Here is a 19,461-nt window from a genome sequence, read left to right on the forward strand (position 1 = left end):
GTAAGAATGACAGATATACACATGTATTTGGTTATGTTTATTTACCATAAACTTATCACAGTTAAGCATAAAACTTTTAACAATTGGTAACATACATACATAAACAGTTAATTCAAGCAAAATTTCTGACAAAATAAATTTAATCTACATACAATTATAGTTTGTTTTTTCATGATTAGTCTATAATTTAATAGAATTTGTCAAATGCTATAAGTAATAAAGAACAGACTTGTAAGAAATTCAAATCACAGATAGCCAGTTTCAAAATCTCATAATAGTGATCACTACTTATTTTTATTTATGTACTTTTTTATGTACAAAACTAAATTGTGACGGAAACATAACTGATAATGTTAGATGATGTTAACATTTTAATTTCATAATCTTTAATGTACATTTTTTACAACAATTCTTGAATGTTATAAATTACACACAAAATATAGAAATTACATAAGTTCAATGGGTCTTCCATTGTTGATAGGTGGTAACACTTTATGTTTATCTGACCCTGGTCTATTCCGTGACCCTTGTGAGGGAGGTCGAGGTGCTGATGGTGGTCGAGGCTCTTTCCCAGTATCACTCATAAGTTCAATGGGATTGACCATCTCTGTTGGTAGTTGAGGCCCTTTATCTGTATTTTTTTGTGCAGTGGCTCCTTGAGTAGCAGCAGCTTCTGGTGACCTGACTCTATGTATGTCGCTAGCAGAGGTTAGTCCAGTCAGACTTGAACTCGCTCTTGACTGGTTTTCACTGGAATCTGATGATCCAGGACGTTGTGGTTTATTTACAATTGGTGCCGAAATGGACCGATGAGGATCAGTGGTGGTGGCAGTCTCGCATGTTCCCAAACCTATCTGACCTTCTACACTCTGAGGAGCTGTCTTTGGATAACTGAAAATAAAATATTGAGATTTTGTTCGAAAATTATGTAGTAGTATGGATCTACTGACTTTATTGAAATATTGAATTCAATAAATTGTTACTGTTGTGGAAGTGTACAAGTATTAAGTTATAAATAAGATACTACTGCAGCAAACTCGCATTAACTTACTTCTACTCATTACTACTAGTCACTACTTGTAAACAATTGCAGCAATGGTTATTTAAGCATATCATTGTTTAACTTTTGCTGCAGGGAACATACAATATGTACGCCCAATTTCTAATGGAGTTATATCATAGATTTAATCTCTTTTAATTCTTAAAATCTAGTATATTCTAATATATTCAATTTCAAATGGAGTTATATGATAGATTTAATTTCTTTTTAATCTCAAAATCTAGTTTAGAACCATTTGTTTAAGAACTATTTTCTTGTCTTATATTTGAGTTGGGGCAATCTGTGGCGTAGTATTTAATGACTTCAAACCACTTGCCCCTCACTGCTGTAGACTCAAATTTTTGAGTGGGGGCATCTGTGGCCTAGTATTTAATGACTTCAAACCACTTGCCCCTCACTGCTGTAGACTCAAATTTTTGAGTGGGGGCATCTGTGGCCTTGTATTTAATAACTTCAAACCACTTGCCCCTCACTGCTGTAGACTCAAATTTTTTGAGTGGGGGCATCTGTGGCCTAGTATTTAATGACTTCAAACCACTTGCCCCTCACTGCTGTAGACTCAAAAATTTTTGAGTGGGGGCATCTGTGGCCTAGTGTTTAATGACTTCAAACCACTTGCCCCTCACTGCTGTAGACTCAAATCCTTCCAAGGACTTTGAATTCTTTCATGAGAAAGCTTTCCAGCTGGCTTACAGAATGATGGTTCTACTCAGGTGCCCGCTTGTGCCTGAAATAGTACACAGAGGGGCACCTGAGGTCTGGAATGTCACCATATGACCTCTAATGTGTTGGTGTGACGTCAAACCCAAACTTATTCTTAGGTGTTGGGTAGTTCTTAGTTTAAAAGTATATTGGAAAAAAAAAGAAGATTTTATAATCTGATCTCGTAAACAAAGTGAATTCCCTTTTAAAATACCTTGTTAGTAACTGTTCAAGAAGTGGTGGTGGTAATCCGGAAACTGCATCCTTTGCGGCACTCTGACGGCGCTTCAATGAAGCTTCCTCCTGGATACACAACATAATAGTATTAAATAAATGCAAATTTATATGTACATGAAAAAATAATGTCTTCATCAAATTTGTTTCTCACTACAATACCAAGTACATTAAGCAAAGTTAGGAGTGAGCAAAAATAAACATAAGAAATAAGTATCAATGTGATAAATAATAATAATAAGTCTAGATTTATATTCTAATGAAAGTTGTTGAGTAAAATATGTCAATATTGAATAATCACATCACAATCAATGGGGTTTACAAAATGATTTATTACCACAATGCCTCTGCTTGAGATGATAGGAGACTGTGCCCCACGAGGCCGATTGTAGGACTGTGACATTGTATCGGACATACTGGGCTTTGACCAGGTCCTGGTACCAAGCTGAGTGGTCAGGTTCTGATCTGTATCACCACGCTGAACAACGTCTGTAGCCATGTCGCCAGCATCGGACAGCGGTGGTGAAGGTACACCTATACCTAGATAATCCATCACAAGACGCCGCAAACGCTTATATGCTTCCTGAATGTCATCTGTGATAAAAACAGTAAACAGTTACATGCATTATTTTGTCCTTATTTCATTACATTCTGAAACAAAATACGTAATTCTTGCCATGTCAAAAAAAAAAAAAAAAAAAAAAAAAAAAAATCGAAAAAATCTGGTTCCTTTTCAGAAAAACAACAACAAAAAACAGTTGGTATGTTTCATATAAACATGACATTAAAAAACAAGAGGGCCATGATGGCCCTAGATCGCTCACCTGAATTATCAAACTCATCCAAACAATTACCTAGACAAGCATTCTGACCAAGTCTCATGACAGGTGAGTCAAAAATGTGACCACTACAGTGTTAACAAGGATTATCCATATTTGAGCAGTGCGACCTAGTTTTTTACCCAGGTGACACATATTCAAACTTGACCTAGAAATCATCAAAACAAACTTTCAGACCAATTTCCAGGATACTTGGATCAAAATAGTAGCAACTAGAGTGTTAACAAGATTTTTCTATTTTTAGCTCCGGTGACCTAGTTTCACATGCGATTTCGAACTCATCCAAGCAATTACCTAGACAAACATCCTGACCAAGTTTGATGATAATTGAGTCGAAAATGTGACCACTAGAATGTTAACAAGGTTTTTCCATATTTGGCGGTGTGACCTAGTTTTTTCATCCAAGATGACCCATGTTCGATCTTGACTTAGAAAATCATCAAAACAAACTTTCAGACCAATTAACAGAATATTTGGATCACAACAGTAGCCACTAGAGTGTTAACAAGATTTTTTCTATTTTTAGCTCCTGTGACCTAGTTTTTCATCCGAAATGTCCCATGTTCGATTTATTCCCAGCAATGACCTAGACAAGTTTCCTGACCAAGTTTGATGACAATTGAGTCAAAATTGTGACCACTAGAGTGTTAACAAGGTTTTTCTATTTTTAGCTCCTGTGACCTAGTTTTTCATCCGAGATGACCCATGTTCGAAACTCTCATCCGAGCTATCACCTAGACAAGCATCTTGAATCAAGTTTGATGATGATTGATGCAAAAAAATGTGACCGCTAAAGTGTTAACAAGGTTTTTCTATTTTTAGCTCTGGTGACCTACTTTTTCATCCGAGGATGACCCATGTTCGAACTCATCCAAGCTATCAACTAGATAAGCATCCTGACCAAGTTTGATGATGATTGATGCAAAAATGTGACCACTAGAGTGTTCACAAGGTTTTTCTATTTATAGCTCCGGTGACCTAGTTTTTTCATCCGAGATGACCCATATTCGAACTCATCCGAGCTATTATTCTAAACAAGCATCCTGACAAAGTTTGATGATGATTGGGTCAAAAATGTGACCACTAGAGTGTTCACAAGGGTTTTTCTATTTTTAGCTCCTGTGACCTAGTTTTTCATCAGAGATGACCCATGTTCGAACTCATCCAAGCAATTGACTAGACAAGCATTCTGACCAAGTTTGATGATGATTGGTTCAAAAATGTGACCACTAGAGAGTGTTCACAAGGTTTTTTCTATTTATAGGCTCCTGTGACCTACTTTTTCATCCGAGATGACCCATGTTCGAAACTCATCCAAGCTATCACCTAGACAAACATCCTGACCCAAGTTTGATGATGATTGGGTCAAAAATGTGACCTCTAGAGTGTTCACAAGGTTTTTCTATTTTTTAGCTCTTGTGACCTAGTTTTTCATCCGAGATGACCCATGTTCGAACTCATCCGAGCTTTCAACTAGATAAGCATCCTGACCAAGTTTGATGATGATTGAGGCAAAAATGCGACCGCTAGAGTGTTCACAAGCAATTGTGGACGGCCGGACGGACGACGGACGACGGACGACGGACGACGGACGACGGACATTCACCGATCCTAAAAGCTCACCCTGAGCAAGCTCAGGTGAGCTAAAAATAAGCAAAAACTTCTTGTGTGCAATAAAGCTGACTGGATGGCTTATCAGAACAGACAAATTTTAATGGATGATTTCTGTCTTCAGAGCATACATTATATATTAATAATAATGTCAATGAAAAGCTAAGCTTCACTTACAGGATATGTAACACTGTAAATACATGTAGCAGATTACCATGACTCCCAACAATATCAACACAAACAAAATGAAATACTGCATTCATTGTGCTAGCTTTTATGTTTATTTATATACACGCCCAGTTTTGATCTTTGGCCAGGCCAGTTTACATATATCCATGCAGACAAGACTTCTGACTGCCTATTTTCACGATTTTTTTTCTCCAACAATGGATAGTTGATAATGAAAGCATGTCAAGCCAATTAGACAATCTCAGGATAAATGGTATTACTACTGGTCTACTCTAGTATAATGGATCTTCAAAACAAGGATTGATTTTAATTTTCAATTACTTATTTTTTACACAACATTTTATTAGGTTAACAAATTAAATTTGATGGCTTGTTAAATGGTAAGCATATTAGTGGCAATTGTCTTTAATTTTATCAAAAAGCTGCAGCACATGAATGCAAAATAAAAGCAAAGGTTAAATCAATCACAGTTTAAAGTGCCTGTAAAACATGGACTTAATTCACATTTATATACAAGGGAAACCTTAAAGTTTCATATTGTCTTGAGAAAAAAAAACCAAAGCTTCAGAACTTTTTTAATTGTTTATAGGTACTGATCTATCAGACTTTATGATTGTTTCCAATATTTTAAGTGAAGTTTGATACAAGCACAGATTTTGATAAAATGTTCATTTCAAATGGTTATCTTGGTAGAATTCAGGACAAGAAAGTAAGATCCAAACATAAAAGTTTTTTTTGATGACTAATGGGATTCAAACCCATAGCTGTGAGAGGCACTTGATTAATATTGAGGCATGTAGCCACTAGCCAGCATTTATTAATAACTGAAAATTATCTTAAATCAGACTCCTAAATAATAATGAGCAAACAATAAATTCAGTATGAATTCTAAGTATCATATTTGTACAATATGAGCTTGCTTACACTAATAAATATTAATTATTTTATCCATGTTACAGGGCTTAGGAAGGATCCAGGGCTATCTCATTTAGCTAAATCTAATATTCTATAACAAACCCATTTACCTTTTGAAAACTCAAACACAAAATAACATATAAACCAATACTGTGCATTTTATCCTCTTTCCATCTGGTGCAACATTTCTGGTTTTTCTTTGAGCATTTTATTATAACAGATGTAGCCTACAATGTGACATGTTTACATACACTGGCTACATTCTAAATTTATTCCTATTCTACAGTGCAATAATATCTTTACCTACAGACTCCTTCCCTTGAACACCTTCAATATGAAATTATTGTGATTATATTTACTCTCACATATTATGCTTGTAACGTTACATATGGATTATATATGTCGCTGTTATCTTAATATGAAAGACTAACAAGAATAACAATTTCTATAGAATATCTCCTGAGTCAAACAACATCAGTCACCTGGTATGTAAGGTGTCTACTCAACCAAGTGCTTGTTAGTTAGTTTAATTTCAAGCCCTATGTCATGACTTTGTTTTTCTAATATGACAAGAATAATATAGGAAGCCATCTAGACCATGATTTAAATTGTCCCTATTTATTTAAAATAATGATTTTAGGACACAACTGTTGATATAGAAGACATGTAGTTATTATTATCTGATATATCTATCAGTCTTGAAAATTTGTGAAGAAACTTTTCTGTGCCAGTCTTCAGTTAGTCAATGAAAATTTAATTTGCTCAGGTCAAAACAAAGGTAAAATTCTGGAAAACTACATTTCTTGAGCTGCATTAATACAGAATAAAAATTTTAGCTCACATATTTTAAATGAATATTTGATATACAAGAAACAAAATTGTACCACTTTGCACGTTTGTTTTTCATGTTAATGACAATAGTGTGTAACTTTTAATAGAAAACTAAAAATAAGTATTAAGAAAGGCCGATAGAAGAAGCTGAAACTTGCAATATAATATATTATCAATCAACAGTTTGCAGAAAAGTTGTGATAATACTTAACATTTATATAGAAAAATACAATATAAAATACACACCACCATTTATCATCATGTCAAAGAATCCTGGATGGTTTTGGTTGTAAGTTTTGTACATGTCTGCCCTGACGAGGGTGTGTTCTATCTGTTTCTCCGAGTAGATACCTCGATCCCTCAAACGTTTCTCGTGACATTCCTCAGTCAAAGGCATAACCAGGACGTATCTAGGCTCAAAGTAAGTGTTCTTTAATGTTAAAACTCCCTGCATAAAATTATATAAAATGTTAATGTGACTGTAAGTTCTTTACACAGTTTGCATACCATAATAAACATTGCATCTCGAGACTTATCGGAATTTAATTACACTTATAGCTTGATAGTGAAGACAACAATAACTTATCTTTATCATCTTTAAGCAGACTTCATTTCTTGATTAACAAGTACAGGTGAAACAAGAAACAAGTATTGAGGTGAAATAAAAGATCAATATTGATTTTTCCATGAATTTTGAGAAAATCTGTAACAAACCTCAAGTTCCATGTGTACTACACAAGCAAGACCTTCTCTGGCTACTGATTCTATAGACTCCATCTGCAGACCATACCACTGTCCATTATACTGATATGTTTGAATAAACTGACCCTGAAATATATAGATACGCATTAATGCTAAATATACTAAGAAAAATGAAATAACCAATGTACAGATACTTTTCTGAAATTTAAAGAAGTTCATTGATTTAAGACATTAAAGTGAAACTATGACAGTATAACTAAGACAAGAGAGGTATACCAAAACCTTGTATTGTTACCAAAAGAAAGTAAACTTATTATACGAAAAAGAAAATGTGATAAAAAAGGAAGGTGAATAAGAACTGCTAGAAAAACAATCAAAAATCATTGTTCATCTCACCATTTTGATATCCATTTCAAACTTTTCCTCTGTAACAAAGTGGTAATCTTTGCCTGCAGTTTCTTCTTTATGTGGTTTTCTTGTAGTGTGAGAAATGCTGTACAAAACAATAATCATTATTTTAATATCAACTTTAACAAGCCCGAGAACCTTTTATCATTCTTAAGCTCACATTCTCCATTACTTAGCAGGAAAGCTAGAACTATGCTTGACTGATTAGATACATAAACAAATGTAATGCTTTAAAAAAATTGTTCCCTATACAAGATAGTTCATGTATGAATAATAAATTACAAAGAAATTAGTTTTATTATGACCTGGGGCAAAATTTGATGGGACAGACAAATGTAGATTGGTGCTGTGTTATATTTTCTTCTTATTAAAATCAGACGCACACGTTAACATTTTGTTTTATTATGCCCCCACAATGTGGGAGCATATAGCGTTGCACTTGTCCGTCCGTCCGTCAGTCCGTCCATACGTCCCGAAATCTTGTGAACGCAACTCCTCTTAAACCAGATGGCAGATTTTGCTTAAACTTACAGGGATGAACAACCTAAATGTGTAGATGGTAGTAAAGGAAGGAATTTTCGCTGCGACCAAATTTAACAGAATTATGGCCCTTTGTTGATTTTTTCACTATATTACTATGTAGAAATTTTGTGAACGCAACTCCTCTCAAACCGGATGGCAATTTTTGCTTAAACTTACAGGGATGAACAACCTTAAGGTGTAGATGGTAGTAAAGGAAGGAATTTTCGCTGCGACCAAATTTTACAGAATTATGGCCCTTTGTTGATTTTTTCACTATATACTATGTAGAAATTTTGTGAATGCAACTCCTCTTAAACCGGATGGCAGATTTTGCTTAAACTTCCAGGAATGAACAACCTTAATGTGTAGATGGCAGTAAAGGAAGGAATTTTTGCTGCAACCAAATTTAACAGAATTATGGCCCTTTGTTGATTTTTTCATTATATACTATGTAGAAATTTTGTGAATGCAACTCCTCTTAAACCGGATGGCAGATTTTGCTTAAACTTCCAGGGATTAACAACCTTAATGTGTAGATGGTAAACGAAGGAATTTTTGCTGCGACCAAATTTAACAGAATTATGGCCCTTTGTTGATTTTTAGTTTTCAACTTGTGGCACATGTAGTCCAAAAAATATTTGACCTAGAGTCATAAGATTGACAGAACAGTTGCGTGTGGGGGCATCCGTGTCCTATGGACACATTTCTAGTTAATCCTAATTTGGTGATGTCTATTTTGTCAGTAGTAAACAGTGTAAATAAAAGAAATATAAGCCAATAGGCTTAAAGTTATTAACAGTCTTCTTATTTAAATAGTTTTCACATGAATTTTTGAAAATTCATCAATGCATTTTTTATAATAATTGCATAAATATAATATGATGGTTTATCTAGTAGATAGTTGCTTTTCCTGTTTTATTATGCCATACATAATTGATTTAACAAAAGAGAAAAACTTACCCATAACCAAAATAGTCTGAAAACTCTTCTACCAGTTTCAAAGCAAGATCTTTTTTTCCTGAACCCTGAGGTCCAACAAGAACTAACATAGGGTATGGTGTCTCTATGCTTGGCAAAGTACTGAAAATAACATGAAAACAAAAGTTATATATCAGGAGTGACAGATTAATATCAGAATAAAATTCTAATAATTAAAGAAAAGCACTTGTTGCGAAAAAATTGACCAGTGACTGAAATGGTACACCTTGTAGACATCAAACCTATTGCCTGAAAGCTCAACCATAAACTTCCTGAATTTCCTACATGCACTTTTCCACCTTCCTGTTTTGAAACTGTCTATTATCAATTTTAGGAAAATCAAGATAGTCAACCTTGAAATATATAGAGCCACTTAGTCAGACTTTACAGACATTCAGGTTAGCCTGGCTTTATACTGGTGGCAAAGGCTAGGACTGGGTTCCAGCAGGTAATGGGTTAATCGGCTTGATTACATTATGATTCGAAGCCATTAAAGTAAATACAAAAATCTGATAAAAAGGGGCAATTCAAATTGATATCAGTTATAATTTTATTTACAAGAAGACACAACCGTTTAGAAAACAACCCTTTATAGAAATTTTTTGCATATTTAGTTTACCTGTCCCAGACTCTACTTGGTTGGAGAAATGAGTAGACAACATGCATGATATGATCCCTGGCTGCAATCACCTCTGGTGGGGGATTGAACATATTCACTGATGCCACCTTTATAAACAAATAATACAGTAATAATAATACATGTATAATCATGAGCCTTGTTTAAATTTTTAACTAAAATTATACAAAGAAAAAAAAACAAACAAAAAACTGAATTATATTTAAACAACACTAACCTTAAGATAGCTCAATTCATTATCTTTGTACCCTTCACAATATTTCTTACTACATGTATCGAGAATGCTATAATTTTATAAAAAATTGCCACTATGTGGAGATTTGTTGCATTAATTGTTTTGTTTATGGATATATGCAGCGAGGGTCATTACAAACCTTTTCATCAACTTCCACCTTGTGTCGATCAAGCTCTGTCAGACGCTGTATCTGGTACAGAATTGAGAGTCTGTAGTCAGGCAACTCTTGTATTGGATTACGTAACAAGTTCAGCTGACGTAACATTGATAATTCTTTGACGTACTTGATTTCTGTGATATCAATAACCTAGGAAAATAAAAAAAAAATTTAAAAAAAAATTTTTTTACAACCGTATTTTGGTTTGCAACAACTCCTATCACATTAAAAGTAAAAAAAGAATAAATACACGTTTAGTTTTGCAATTTTAAAAATTGAAGTCAGTTTAGTCACTGAGAAACAACCATCTAATAATTAAAGATCCTGTAACACAATTTTTTCATGGTTTTATTTCATAAATATGATGCTCAAATTAAGATTAAAAATGCCAATATTGTATGTTCCAATAAGCATTATTTATAAAGATATTACCCAATTTAACATTTCATGTAAATAATAGGAGGTAATTAGAAATTTGATGTTTGAAAATTGTTTTATTTGCATAATTATATACATATATAATTGTTTGCAAGTGTGGTATACACACAGTACTAATATCAATCACAAAACATACAGGATCTTTAAAATCTTTTAGCTATATCCCTTTTATTATTTTGACATGATGTACAATAAAGTCTGCCTTTTGCTTGCAATCTTTCTACTTGGACACTAATAATTTCACCATATCCAAATTATATAAAAATAAAAACACTTAACAAGGCTTTAGATATTATATAAAACTAAACTATCAAAGAAATGAAAAATTGCTCTAAAAATAATGTTATTATAGGCACAGTTTCAGTGTTCAGTCATTTAAACCTTTACCTTGCTGATTTAAGCCTTTGCCACCAGTATAGAGCCAGGCCAGCCTGCATGTCCGTGCAATCCGACCAGGCAAACTTCAAATTCTCACCTTGATATCCCCTAAAATTGATAATGGACTGTTCCAAAAAGGAAATTGGAAAAGTCCTTTTATGAAAATTCAGCAGGATAAAGGTTAAAGGTATATACCTCATTATCTTCCAAGTCGAGACACTCAAGTAAATCATGATCTTGTAAACCTTTCAAGCTGCGAATCTTGTTCCCAGAGAAATTAATTTGCTGAAAATATGACAAGCAAACAAGGATGAAAATTAAATTTTAAACTATCAATAAATAACATAGCTTGAAATCATCTGCACATTCATTATAACCATAAAAAAATTTATACAAAGATGCATATTAAATTTTAAACTATAAATAAATAACATAGCTTAAGATCATCTGGAAATACATAATTACCATTAAAAAATTTCTACTCTTTATTTAGTTCTGTAATAAGAACAACTTTTTAAAATTCAGATATAACAATGCTTTTACCTGAATAACCCTTAATGTTTCCAGGTTTTCTATTCTAGTTAACTTGTTGTGACACTGAAAGAGAAAAAAAAATTGTCGAAACTGTTTTAACTATAAGATATCATGTTTGTATCCTGTTTTTATTCATTAACTCTGTAACACAAAATTATTTTTCATTTGGCTATTATTTCAGTGGGATCAGAAGATTAAAAGCTGTTTAAATGTTTTGTAACCTTTCTTAAGTTTAAATGCGGCAGAAATGTTCATAAGCTAATAATCATTTATCAACATTAGCAAATATTGAGCATCCAAAAACAACTAGCATAGAGTCTATATAATATCCATGCCACACTTTGAGTTTTACAGATTCACATACAGATTGTAATTAATTTTTAGTTACTTACCAGGTTAAGATAATGAATTGGCAGTGAATCAAGACCTTTTATAGTCTCAATCTTATTGTGGGCCAGACTTAGATGCTTCAATCTAGAACATTTCTCTAATCCTTGGATGTCTTTGATATTATTGTCTGAATTCTTAGTTAAGGAAGAGTTCTGTTTTTTTAAATTGTAAACTAGGATTTAAAAAAGAGAGAGTAGAATGTGTCAACACTACAGGATGTAAAGTGTTCACAACAAGCTGGATATGTATACCATTTCCTACTATGTGTATTTTGTTCTTAAAGGTACTTATAAAGACCAGGGATAAATTTACCTGAAAATACCAACATTATCCTGATAACTTATTGTCAATTTATTTATTACAAATGATAATATGACAATTATAAATTTATAACAACAGATCTCTATATCATAAAGAGAGGGAACTCAAGTATATCTTTCTTCAATAATTCTAAATTACTAATTAGAACAGTTAACACTTACTTATTTATTGTAATTCATGATGATCTAGTATATATAAATCATCAATTGTATACCACTGTTCACTTTTAAAAATTGCTAGAACACCAATCAATAATAAAGTGTATAAAAAATTGCATTTAAAATATATGCAACTCAGTATTAAAGTTGCTCCGAATAAAAGACCAGTCTTAAATATATCATACCAGTACATCTTTATAATTTTACAATAAAAAGGATACTGTCTAAGTTAAGTTTTGTGAGGTAATGATGAGCAGATAGATCTGTCATCACCTCAATTTCATTGAATGACAGGTCCACATCTTTCAGATTCTTTGGTGGTTTGAAATCTAGCACTGTTGACAGTTTGTTATGAGAGGCATCCAGAATCAACAGAAAAGGCAGGTTGCTCAGTGGTGATAAATCTGTTATTGTAAAATGAAAATGTATATTACGAGGGAAAGACAATAAAAGATGATAACCTCGTAAAATTATGAAAATGATAAACAGTTTTAAATGTGCAAAATATATTATCCTTATTAATAAAGGTCTTCAGCTAGATTCTTGTGATCATTATATCTTTAGACAGGCTTTCGAATTTCCAGAAAGGGCAGTACAATGAATGACAACATCATGAAAAACACAAAGATTAGGTGAAATTTCTATGAAATTAAGTTAACATTTTAGTAAACTTATTCTTTCTTTCATAGAAATTCTTTTTATGTTGTTTTTTTTTTTGTGATGATTAACAACATGTAATAGGCTAACAACAAAGACGAACTGTGATCTTCATATTGAAAATTCATGGCAATTGTTGTTTTAGAAATGATGATTATAACCAAATTATGAAATGAAAACAAATGAAGAGAGAAACATGAAATCAATACCTGTCAACTGGTTATAAGGAATTTCAATTTTTTGTAGTTCTGTGTAATTTGCAATGGCTTGAATATCTATCAAATTGAAGCCCTGAAAAAAAATTATTTCAATATCATTTGCAATGTTTTATACATGTAATTGTCATAGAATTAATAATTTTTGAACAAATATATCAGATACAAAAAAATCACACACAAAAAATAAATAAGTAAATAGAAAAATAAAATAAAGTATGCAATAAAGCTGGAGTACATGTATTTAAAACTTATCATATGATAACATTAAGTGTATAAATCTGAAATGAAAACCCTGAACATAGTTCATTTTATGCAATTTCATCTACATGTACTTTACTTTCTCATGATGAAAATTTTTAAGCAATATCACAAAATCTGTAGACACTTGAGATACAAATTCAACTTACAGGTATTGTACAGTGTAGATAAACTTGTTTTGCACCATCTGCTGAACGACCAAGATTTGACAGACCTCGACCAACTGTCTCCTCATCTAAAATTCCTCCAGGTGAGAGCTGAAATAAGAATATTTTCAAAAGAATATTTCAAAAAATTCATTGAATTATTCTAGTGAAATAATTTTCCCCAGTATTTTAAACTTCTTTCTTCATACTGAAAAATTCTTCAGAACAGCATCTATCAGTTGTCCTTGTTCAACAAATCAGCATTAACTTTTACAGCTATCTGGTACCAGCACATTGTAATAAACATATGTAAAATGTCAAAACCCAAGGCCAATAAAGCAGCAGGGTGTGATGCTATATAAAACCTGTGATACTTTAACAGCTTGGCAACTATATTGAAGGACTCGTAACATTTATTTTCAAAATCTCTTTATCATCTGGCACCATTCACTCTGATTAAATCAAAGCTTTTTTATATCAAATCTTTTATAACATACTCATTTTCTAAACTTCAACACAAGTTTTGTTACCGAATGACGGCATAGTAACAGAAATGCATGAATACTTGATTATTTCTGGGATACTCGATTGTTTCTTAATTCTACTAAACTAGATTTTATTTCTTGTTGAGTACTTCTGTCATTAGTTTAGCATCATGTCTAAAAGAGAAAGCATATTGGAGGATAATAATTGTGCTAGCTATGGAAATGTTTCAAACAGAAACTATTGACTGCAATGACTGCTCCATAAAGTGCATGGAATAAAATATTTCAATAATTAGTGTCACAGATTGAAATTATATGGTAATGGCAGCCGTGGATTTCCATAGTTTTGTTTAAGCGGAAACATTGTGCACGCACGTTTTTATTCGGTTTTGTTTAGTTTTTATCGTATAAGTTTTAACTTCCGGTATTGAATCGGTGAAAATCGACAATTTCCATCAATGATGTACATTGTCGATCTCACCCGTGCAATATCCTGAACACTGGTCACTCATTCTTTGTTGTAACTTATCCAATTGTTGTGTTTGTTATGTATGATTCTATGTGAGAGAAATATCCATTGGTTCTTTTAAATATTTTTTACTTCTGCGCACTGTTTGCTTTTCCTGTCCCGCTCACTCTTGACAGTCATCTCTTACGAGTCAGACATAGTAAAACTAAAGTTAATTTATTTAACATTAGATCTACAATTACTTTACTTATTTCAATTTATTTTGAAATAGTTTAATTCATATAAGTAAAAATAAATTACAGACGCTGTGGTAAGAATTAGTATTAAGTTTAAGATATTGATTGTATATCTTATTTATGTATTTTTGTATTTTCTTATACCGCGTCGATTGTGTATATATTGTTATTTCAATGTATTTTGTTTTTATATGTATTGTACTTGTAAGATGTATAATTATTTGATTATATCATACATGCCATAATTTTTGGACAGCTTTCCGGGACACTTTTCATCGCGGCAATAATGGATATGGAGGCAGTTGTGGAAAAGGGGGAGGGGGCGTGTCAATCGTATAACATTATTATATTAGGACGACTTTCTCCAGAATTTTAATGATAAACAGTTAACTTACTAGTTTTAGAAGTAGTCTTTTAGTTCGACATCTTTATCATTTTATAGTATTTCTTTATTTCATTTATTATTCCCTAAAAGCAAGTAAGTTGTAAGTTATAAACCCGGTGAATGGGCGCAGCCATGTTGTTCACCCGTTATATCTTTAAGTCGTGATAATTACTACATGTCACGTAACGCAATTCTTCCAGTCATTAAAACAAACACAGCAAGGTAATTTATTTGACACCTTTAATATTTATTGGATGGATATATTTACATTGTTTGTAATAATTAGACTTTCGGCAAGTTAGCGATTGATCTAAAAATTAATGATTATCGGGGATTAACGATAATTGTTCAGGGCCGTAAACCATTAATTTACCCGATCATTAAACGCAGAGAACGTTAATTGCCGATGCATGAAGAAAGCTATTGCCGAGGGGAGTCGATAATTGGGGGGCTGTATATTGTAAACGTTCAACGTTCCTGTGTATTATGTGTACCACTGGTCAGAATGTGTTTTATGATCGAGAGGTGAAATGTGCGAGATTTGATTTAAGAAAATTTATGAAAATTTTGCAAAATATCATGATTTTTTTTACCGGGATCAAATCAATGCCCGGGACATCTCCGGGACAGACATCCGATTTCCGGGACAATCCCGGGCATCCGGGACGTTATGGCATGTATGTTATATTTTTAGACCATTTTTACTTGGATTCCTTAAAAACATCGAACCTACACCCAGAGATTGTTTCTGTTCCACCAGAAATATTTGACCCTGTGACATTAGCGAGGGGACCAATGGGCTACACTTCGATCAGAATCCGTCCACAGCTATTTTTACAATTTTACTCAATATTATTTCTTCAATACATATATCGTCGGGTCATGTGTTTTGACGCTCATCTATTTTGACGCCATTTTTGTTTTGACCTAACAAATGACGAAAACGACATCGTATGACGTCATAATTTGCTGACTGCACTGCAAGCATGTATTTACAACGTATAAGTAAAACATGTTGAAAAATAGAGACATTTCACTGAAAAGACTACACCTTTATCATATGTACTGTAGTTTTTCATCTTTTTACTAATGCAAATTCAATCGATGTTTATGCAAGCCATAATTTTGTAAATACAGCCTTTGAAAATCTTGACCTGCACTTTTCTGTTTCTATCCTCCATTTTAAAATGTCTAATGAGTGTCATGTGACCAAAACTTTGCAAAGTGTCCTTAATATTCACTGTAGCATAAGGTGTACAGCTTATATTGTTTGAAAACGTTAATTGGTTTTTAATTGATACTGAGTAAAATTCATAATGGGTTAATAATTGTATATAATGTTTAAAAAAGAAATTAAAAAAATCATTTTTCAAATCAACATATATACATATCTTTACATCACCATTCATTTTAGATATATTTTTCAGTCCTTTAAGCCAAATACAGATGCTATTCATCAAGACTAATGGTAAATACATTCAAGGTTAAAGAACAGGTGCACCTAATAAGACCACTGCCAGAGTGTGTGGCATTCCTAATTAATGGATAGTTTTACATGAAATAAATTATAATTTTAAGTTTTCACAATGTTGTTACATTGCAGGTTTGCTCATTTAAAACCTTCTTTTGCTGTTCATATTACATTATACCACCCAATGAAAAGGCGTCATTTCATATGACTGTAAACAACAATGGATGCCTCCACGGTCTGTTTACTTATTAAGTACAAAACTTAACTGATTTTGGATTTTTAACTAACATAAAAATGGTTTGCAGTGATAAACAACATGCCATAGTAACTTTATATTGTATATTATTTAATGATCAAGTTCAATATAAAAAAATGCATTTGTTAAACAGCTTTCTGGGCGTAAAAACTAATGACTCTAGGATATACGTAGATCTATTTAATATAAAATTAGGCAAAGCCTATGAACGGGGAAGTCGTTAAAAAATTCCTTTCATTCTTTCCGTTTTAAAATTGTCATTCGGTATTACATGCACCGCTTCCGTTTTCACTCGGAACGACGTTTATTATTTATCCGAAAAGTTGAGATTTGTTCCGTTATCGGAATACCACGCCTTTTATCATTGAGTTACATTGTAAATGGCAGCGCCCGAGTAGAATTCTATATATTTTTGAAATGTTTTTTATTTGATTTTCTTTTAAATATACACGTGTAGTCTATAGCCGGGCAAGCCAAAGCCCGGACCCGCTTCGCGGGCCCGGTCTTTGACTTCCCCGTATAAATGTTTCTTTACAAAATCACTCAGATTACTTCTAGCCTCTAGGTAGTCAAAATATATTGACGTGCCAAAGCTTGATTCTGAGATATTTTAGTTCTGGGGCAGAATCTCGCTTTAATCTCGTTCATGTGTTTACTTTTCTATCAAAATCTTTATGTTAGTAATATTTTCACAAATAAAACATGAAATTGATGTAGAAATGAATAATCTTTAAAGGTATCATAACAAATTTATTCAAATATGAATTCTAATACGATTGTAGACGGTCCAAAGCTTGCGCTCAAAATCCCGGCGCAAATTTCACCACAGAAAAGGTACTTTTTATGTTGTACGTAGAGGCGAGATATTGCCCAGACACGAAAATAGCACAATATCTCGTCGTGCAGTACAATTAGTTGGACTAGCCTCTAGGGTAAAAGTTATGATTTCAAAACATAGATTTTGCTGTGGACGGAATCTATAAGTGCTTCCACTGTGATATTTGGTATATAACTTTTAAGAAATGACTTGTAAGATGTTTGAAAACTAATCTACCTCAATATCTTCTTCCTCCTCATCTCCAGAACCTGTTCCAGTCAAAATGTCATTTAGTGGTTCAACATCTGCAACTGGACTAACAACTCGATTTTCTTCGAGGTTTAAAATGTTTGTGTCATAGTTTAGAACATGAGTTTCGCCGTTAATGTGCACAAATCCGTCCTCAACAGCCTGATTATCCATCATTTGCGAACCACCATCCGCCATGTTGTTTACTTGGATACGAAGCACTTCCGTTGTAGAAGTTTATATCGCGACGCATAAAATTGAAATGTGATAATATGCGCGCGGAAATTATAATAACGATTCGCCTCATAACGGTTAACTGCAGTGAAATAACGATTTGATTCGTTATATAATAATTCGCCACAGTGGGATTAAAGCATTAATTTCCCTAAATTAAATAAACTCAAGGAAAAGCAAATAAACGTTTTAAAAAATAATTTAAGAAGGACAATTACAATTTGTTTATTTGTAATATAAGGCCTCCAGGTATAGTGGAGTTTAAATCTGGTAAAAAACTAAATTTCGGCCGCAAATTTCAAAATCAATCAATAATTATATGATTCATTCACTCACTTTTAAAAGTTTTTACAGAATGTTGAGGCAGATTTCTGACTGCATTTTAAGGGCCTCACGCTTTCTTAGGGCTTTAAGTGTCAAACATGTACTGTAAATATATTAACACATGGCTCTGTCCAATACTTACAAATATGAAATATACTTCACATATATAATCATATAGCTTTTAACTTAATTTACAATTAAGACTGTAATTACACCCAGTCTAGTACGGTAAAGTTTAAGTTTGGATGTCAGATAGACATTACATAAATGTCGGGTTTTATTTGAATTCAATTCAAGTGGTCAATTTAGGTAAATAAAAAGAACCTGTAATAAGCAGAGGCAAGACAGTTTCATTGGAGAATTAAAGATAACTTGTTCTGTTCTTTACAACCATTTTTGTCCTATGACATGGTATGTGTAGGTAAAATGATTGTTATAAAACACTCGAATTCATTTCTTTCATATAAGAGACTTGATTATTAGAAAATTGCTTATGGTACCGAGTATCGTGTTTTCACTGTGTTGTCTCTTGTGGTATTTATTGCCGATGTTGTCAGTGTAAAGCAATTTCATATCATGAGTGTGCTCACCAAAATGTTAAACAAATTTAACATTGTTGTCAACGCTACCGCCTCGGTAAAATAACAGTAGTGAAGTTTTGAAAGATTTTCTGTGGCATATTGGAGACCAGCAAACTGATTCAAAACGACAAAATAGTATATGGCATTGTCTAAGCAATAGATTTCTAAGAAAAAAATAAATGAACCAATAATTATTGCACAAAATTATTACAAAAGATAATTTTTCTGCATGATATCAATTTCTAGAACTTTATTAAAGTTTATCTAAGCTAGCTTGTAACATACATGTATTTTAATTTATGATTCATGAACATTTGCACAATGTTAAATGATTTATCATAGAAATACAAGAAAATGAATAAATAGCCGATTAGTAATGATGAAACATTATTTTCTTTCTTTGAAGCAGATACAAATTTAATTAGGTTTATCATCA

General features: G+C 32.6%; 1 protein-coding gene across 2 annotated transcripts; it reads right to left on the bottom strand.

The window, feature by feature from the left end:
- Window positions 1–23: 23 nt before the first annotated feature.
- LOC132716090 (leucine-rich repeat and guanylate kinase domain-containing protein-like) lies at window positions 24–18,108 on the bottom strand. Of its 2 annotated transcripts, XM_060699261.1 has the most exons (17): window positions 17,875–18,108; window positions 13,522–13,629; window positions 13,106–13,187; window positions 12,461–12,643; window positions 11,763–11,887; window positions 11,380–11,433; window positions 11,032–11,121; window positions 10,003–10,170; window positions 9,611–9,717; window positions 8,974–9,093; window positions 7,480–7,576; window positions 7,096–7,209; window positions 6,628–6,829; window positions 5,854–5,877; window positions 2,334–2,590; window positions 1,977–2,065; window positions 24–891 (listed from the first exon to the last, which is right to left on the bottom strand). In XM_060699261.1, exons 1-17 carry the CDS (start codon window positions 18,082–18,084, stop codon window positions 447–449), a joined length of 2,475 nt encoding a protein of 824 aa, XP_060555244.1. In that variant the 5' UTR covers window positions 18,085–18,108; the 3' UTR covers window positions 24–446. The 2 variants fall into 2 exon arrangements, with proteins under 2 accessions (XP_060555244.1, XP_060555245.1); XM_060699262.1 differs by lacking the exon at window positions 5,854–5,877.
- Between the last annotated feature and the right edge of the window lie 1,353 nt (window positions 18,109–19,461).

The sequence above is a fragment of the Ruditapes philippinarum genome, unplaced genomic scaffold (assembly GCF_026571515.1).
Source record: "Ruditapes philippinarum isolate M1 unplaced genomic scaffold, ASM2657151v2 ctg579_1_1_1_1, whole genome shotgun sequence".
NCBI lineage: Eukaryota > Metazoa > Mollusca > Bivalvia > Venerida > Veneridae > Ruditapes > Ruditapes philippinarum.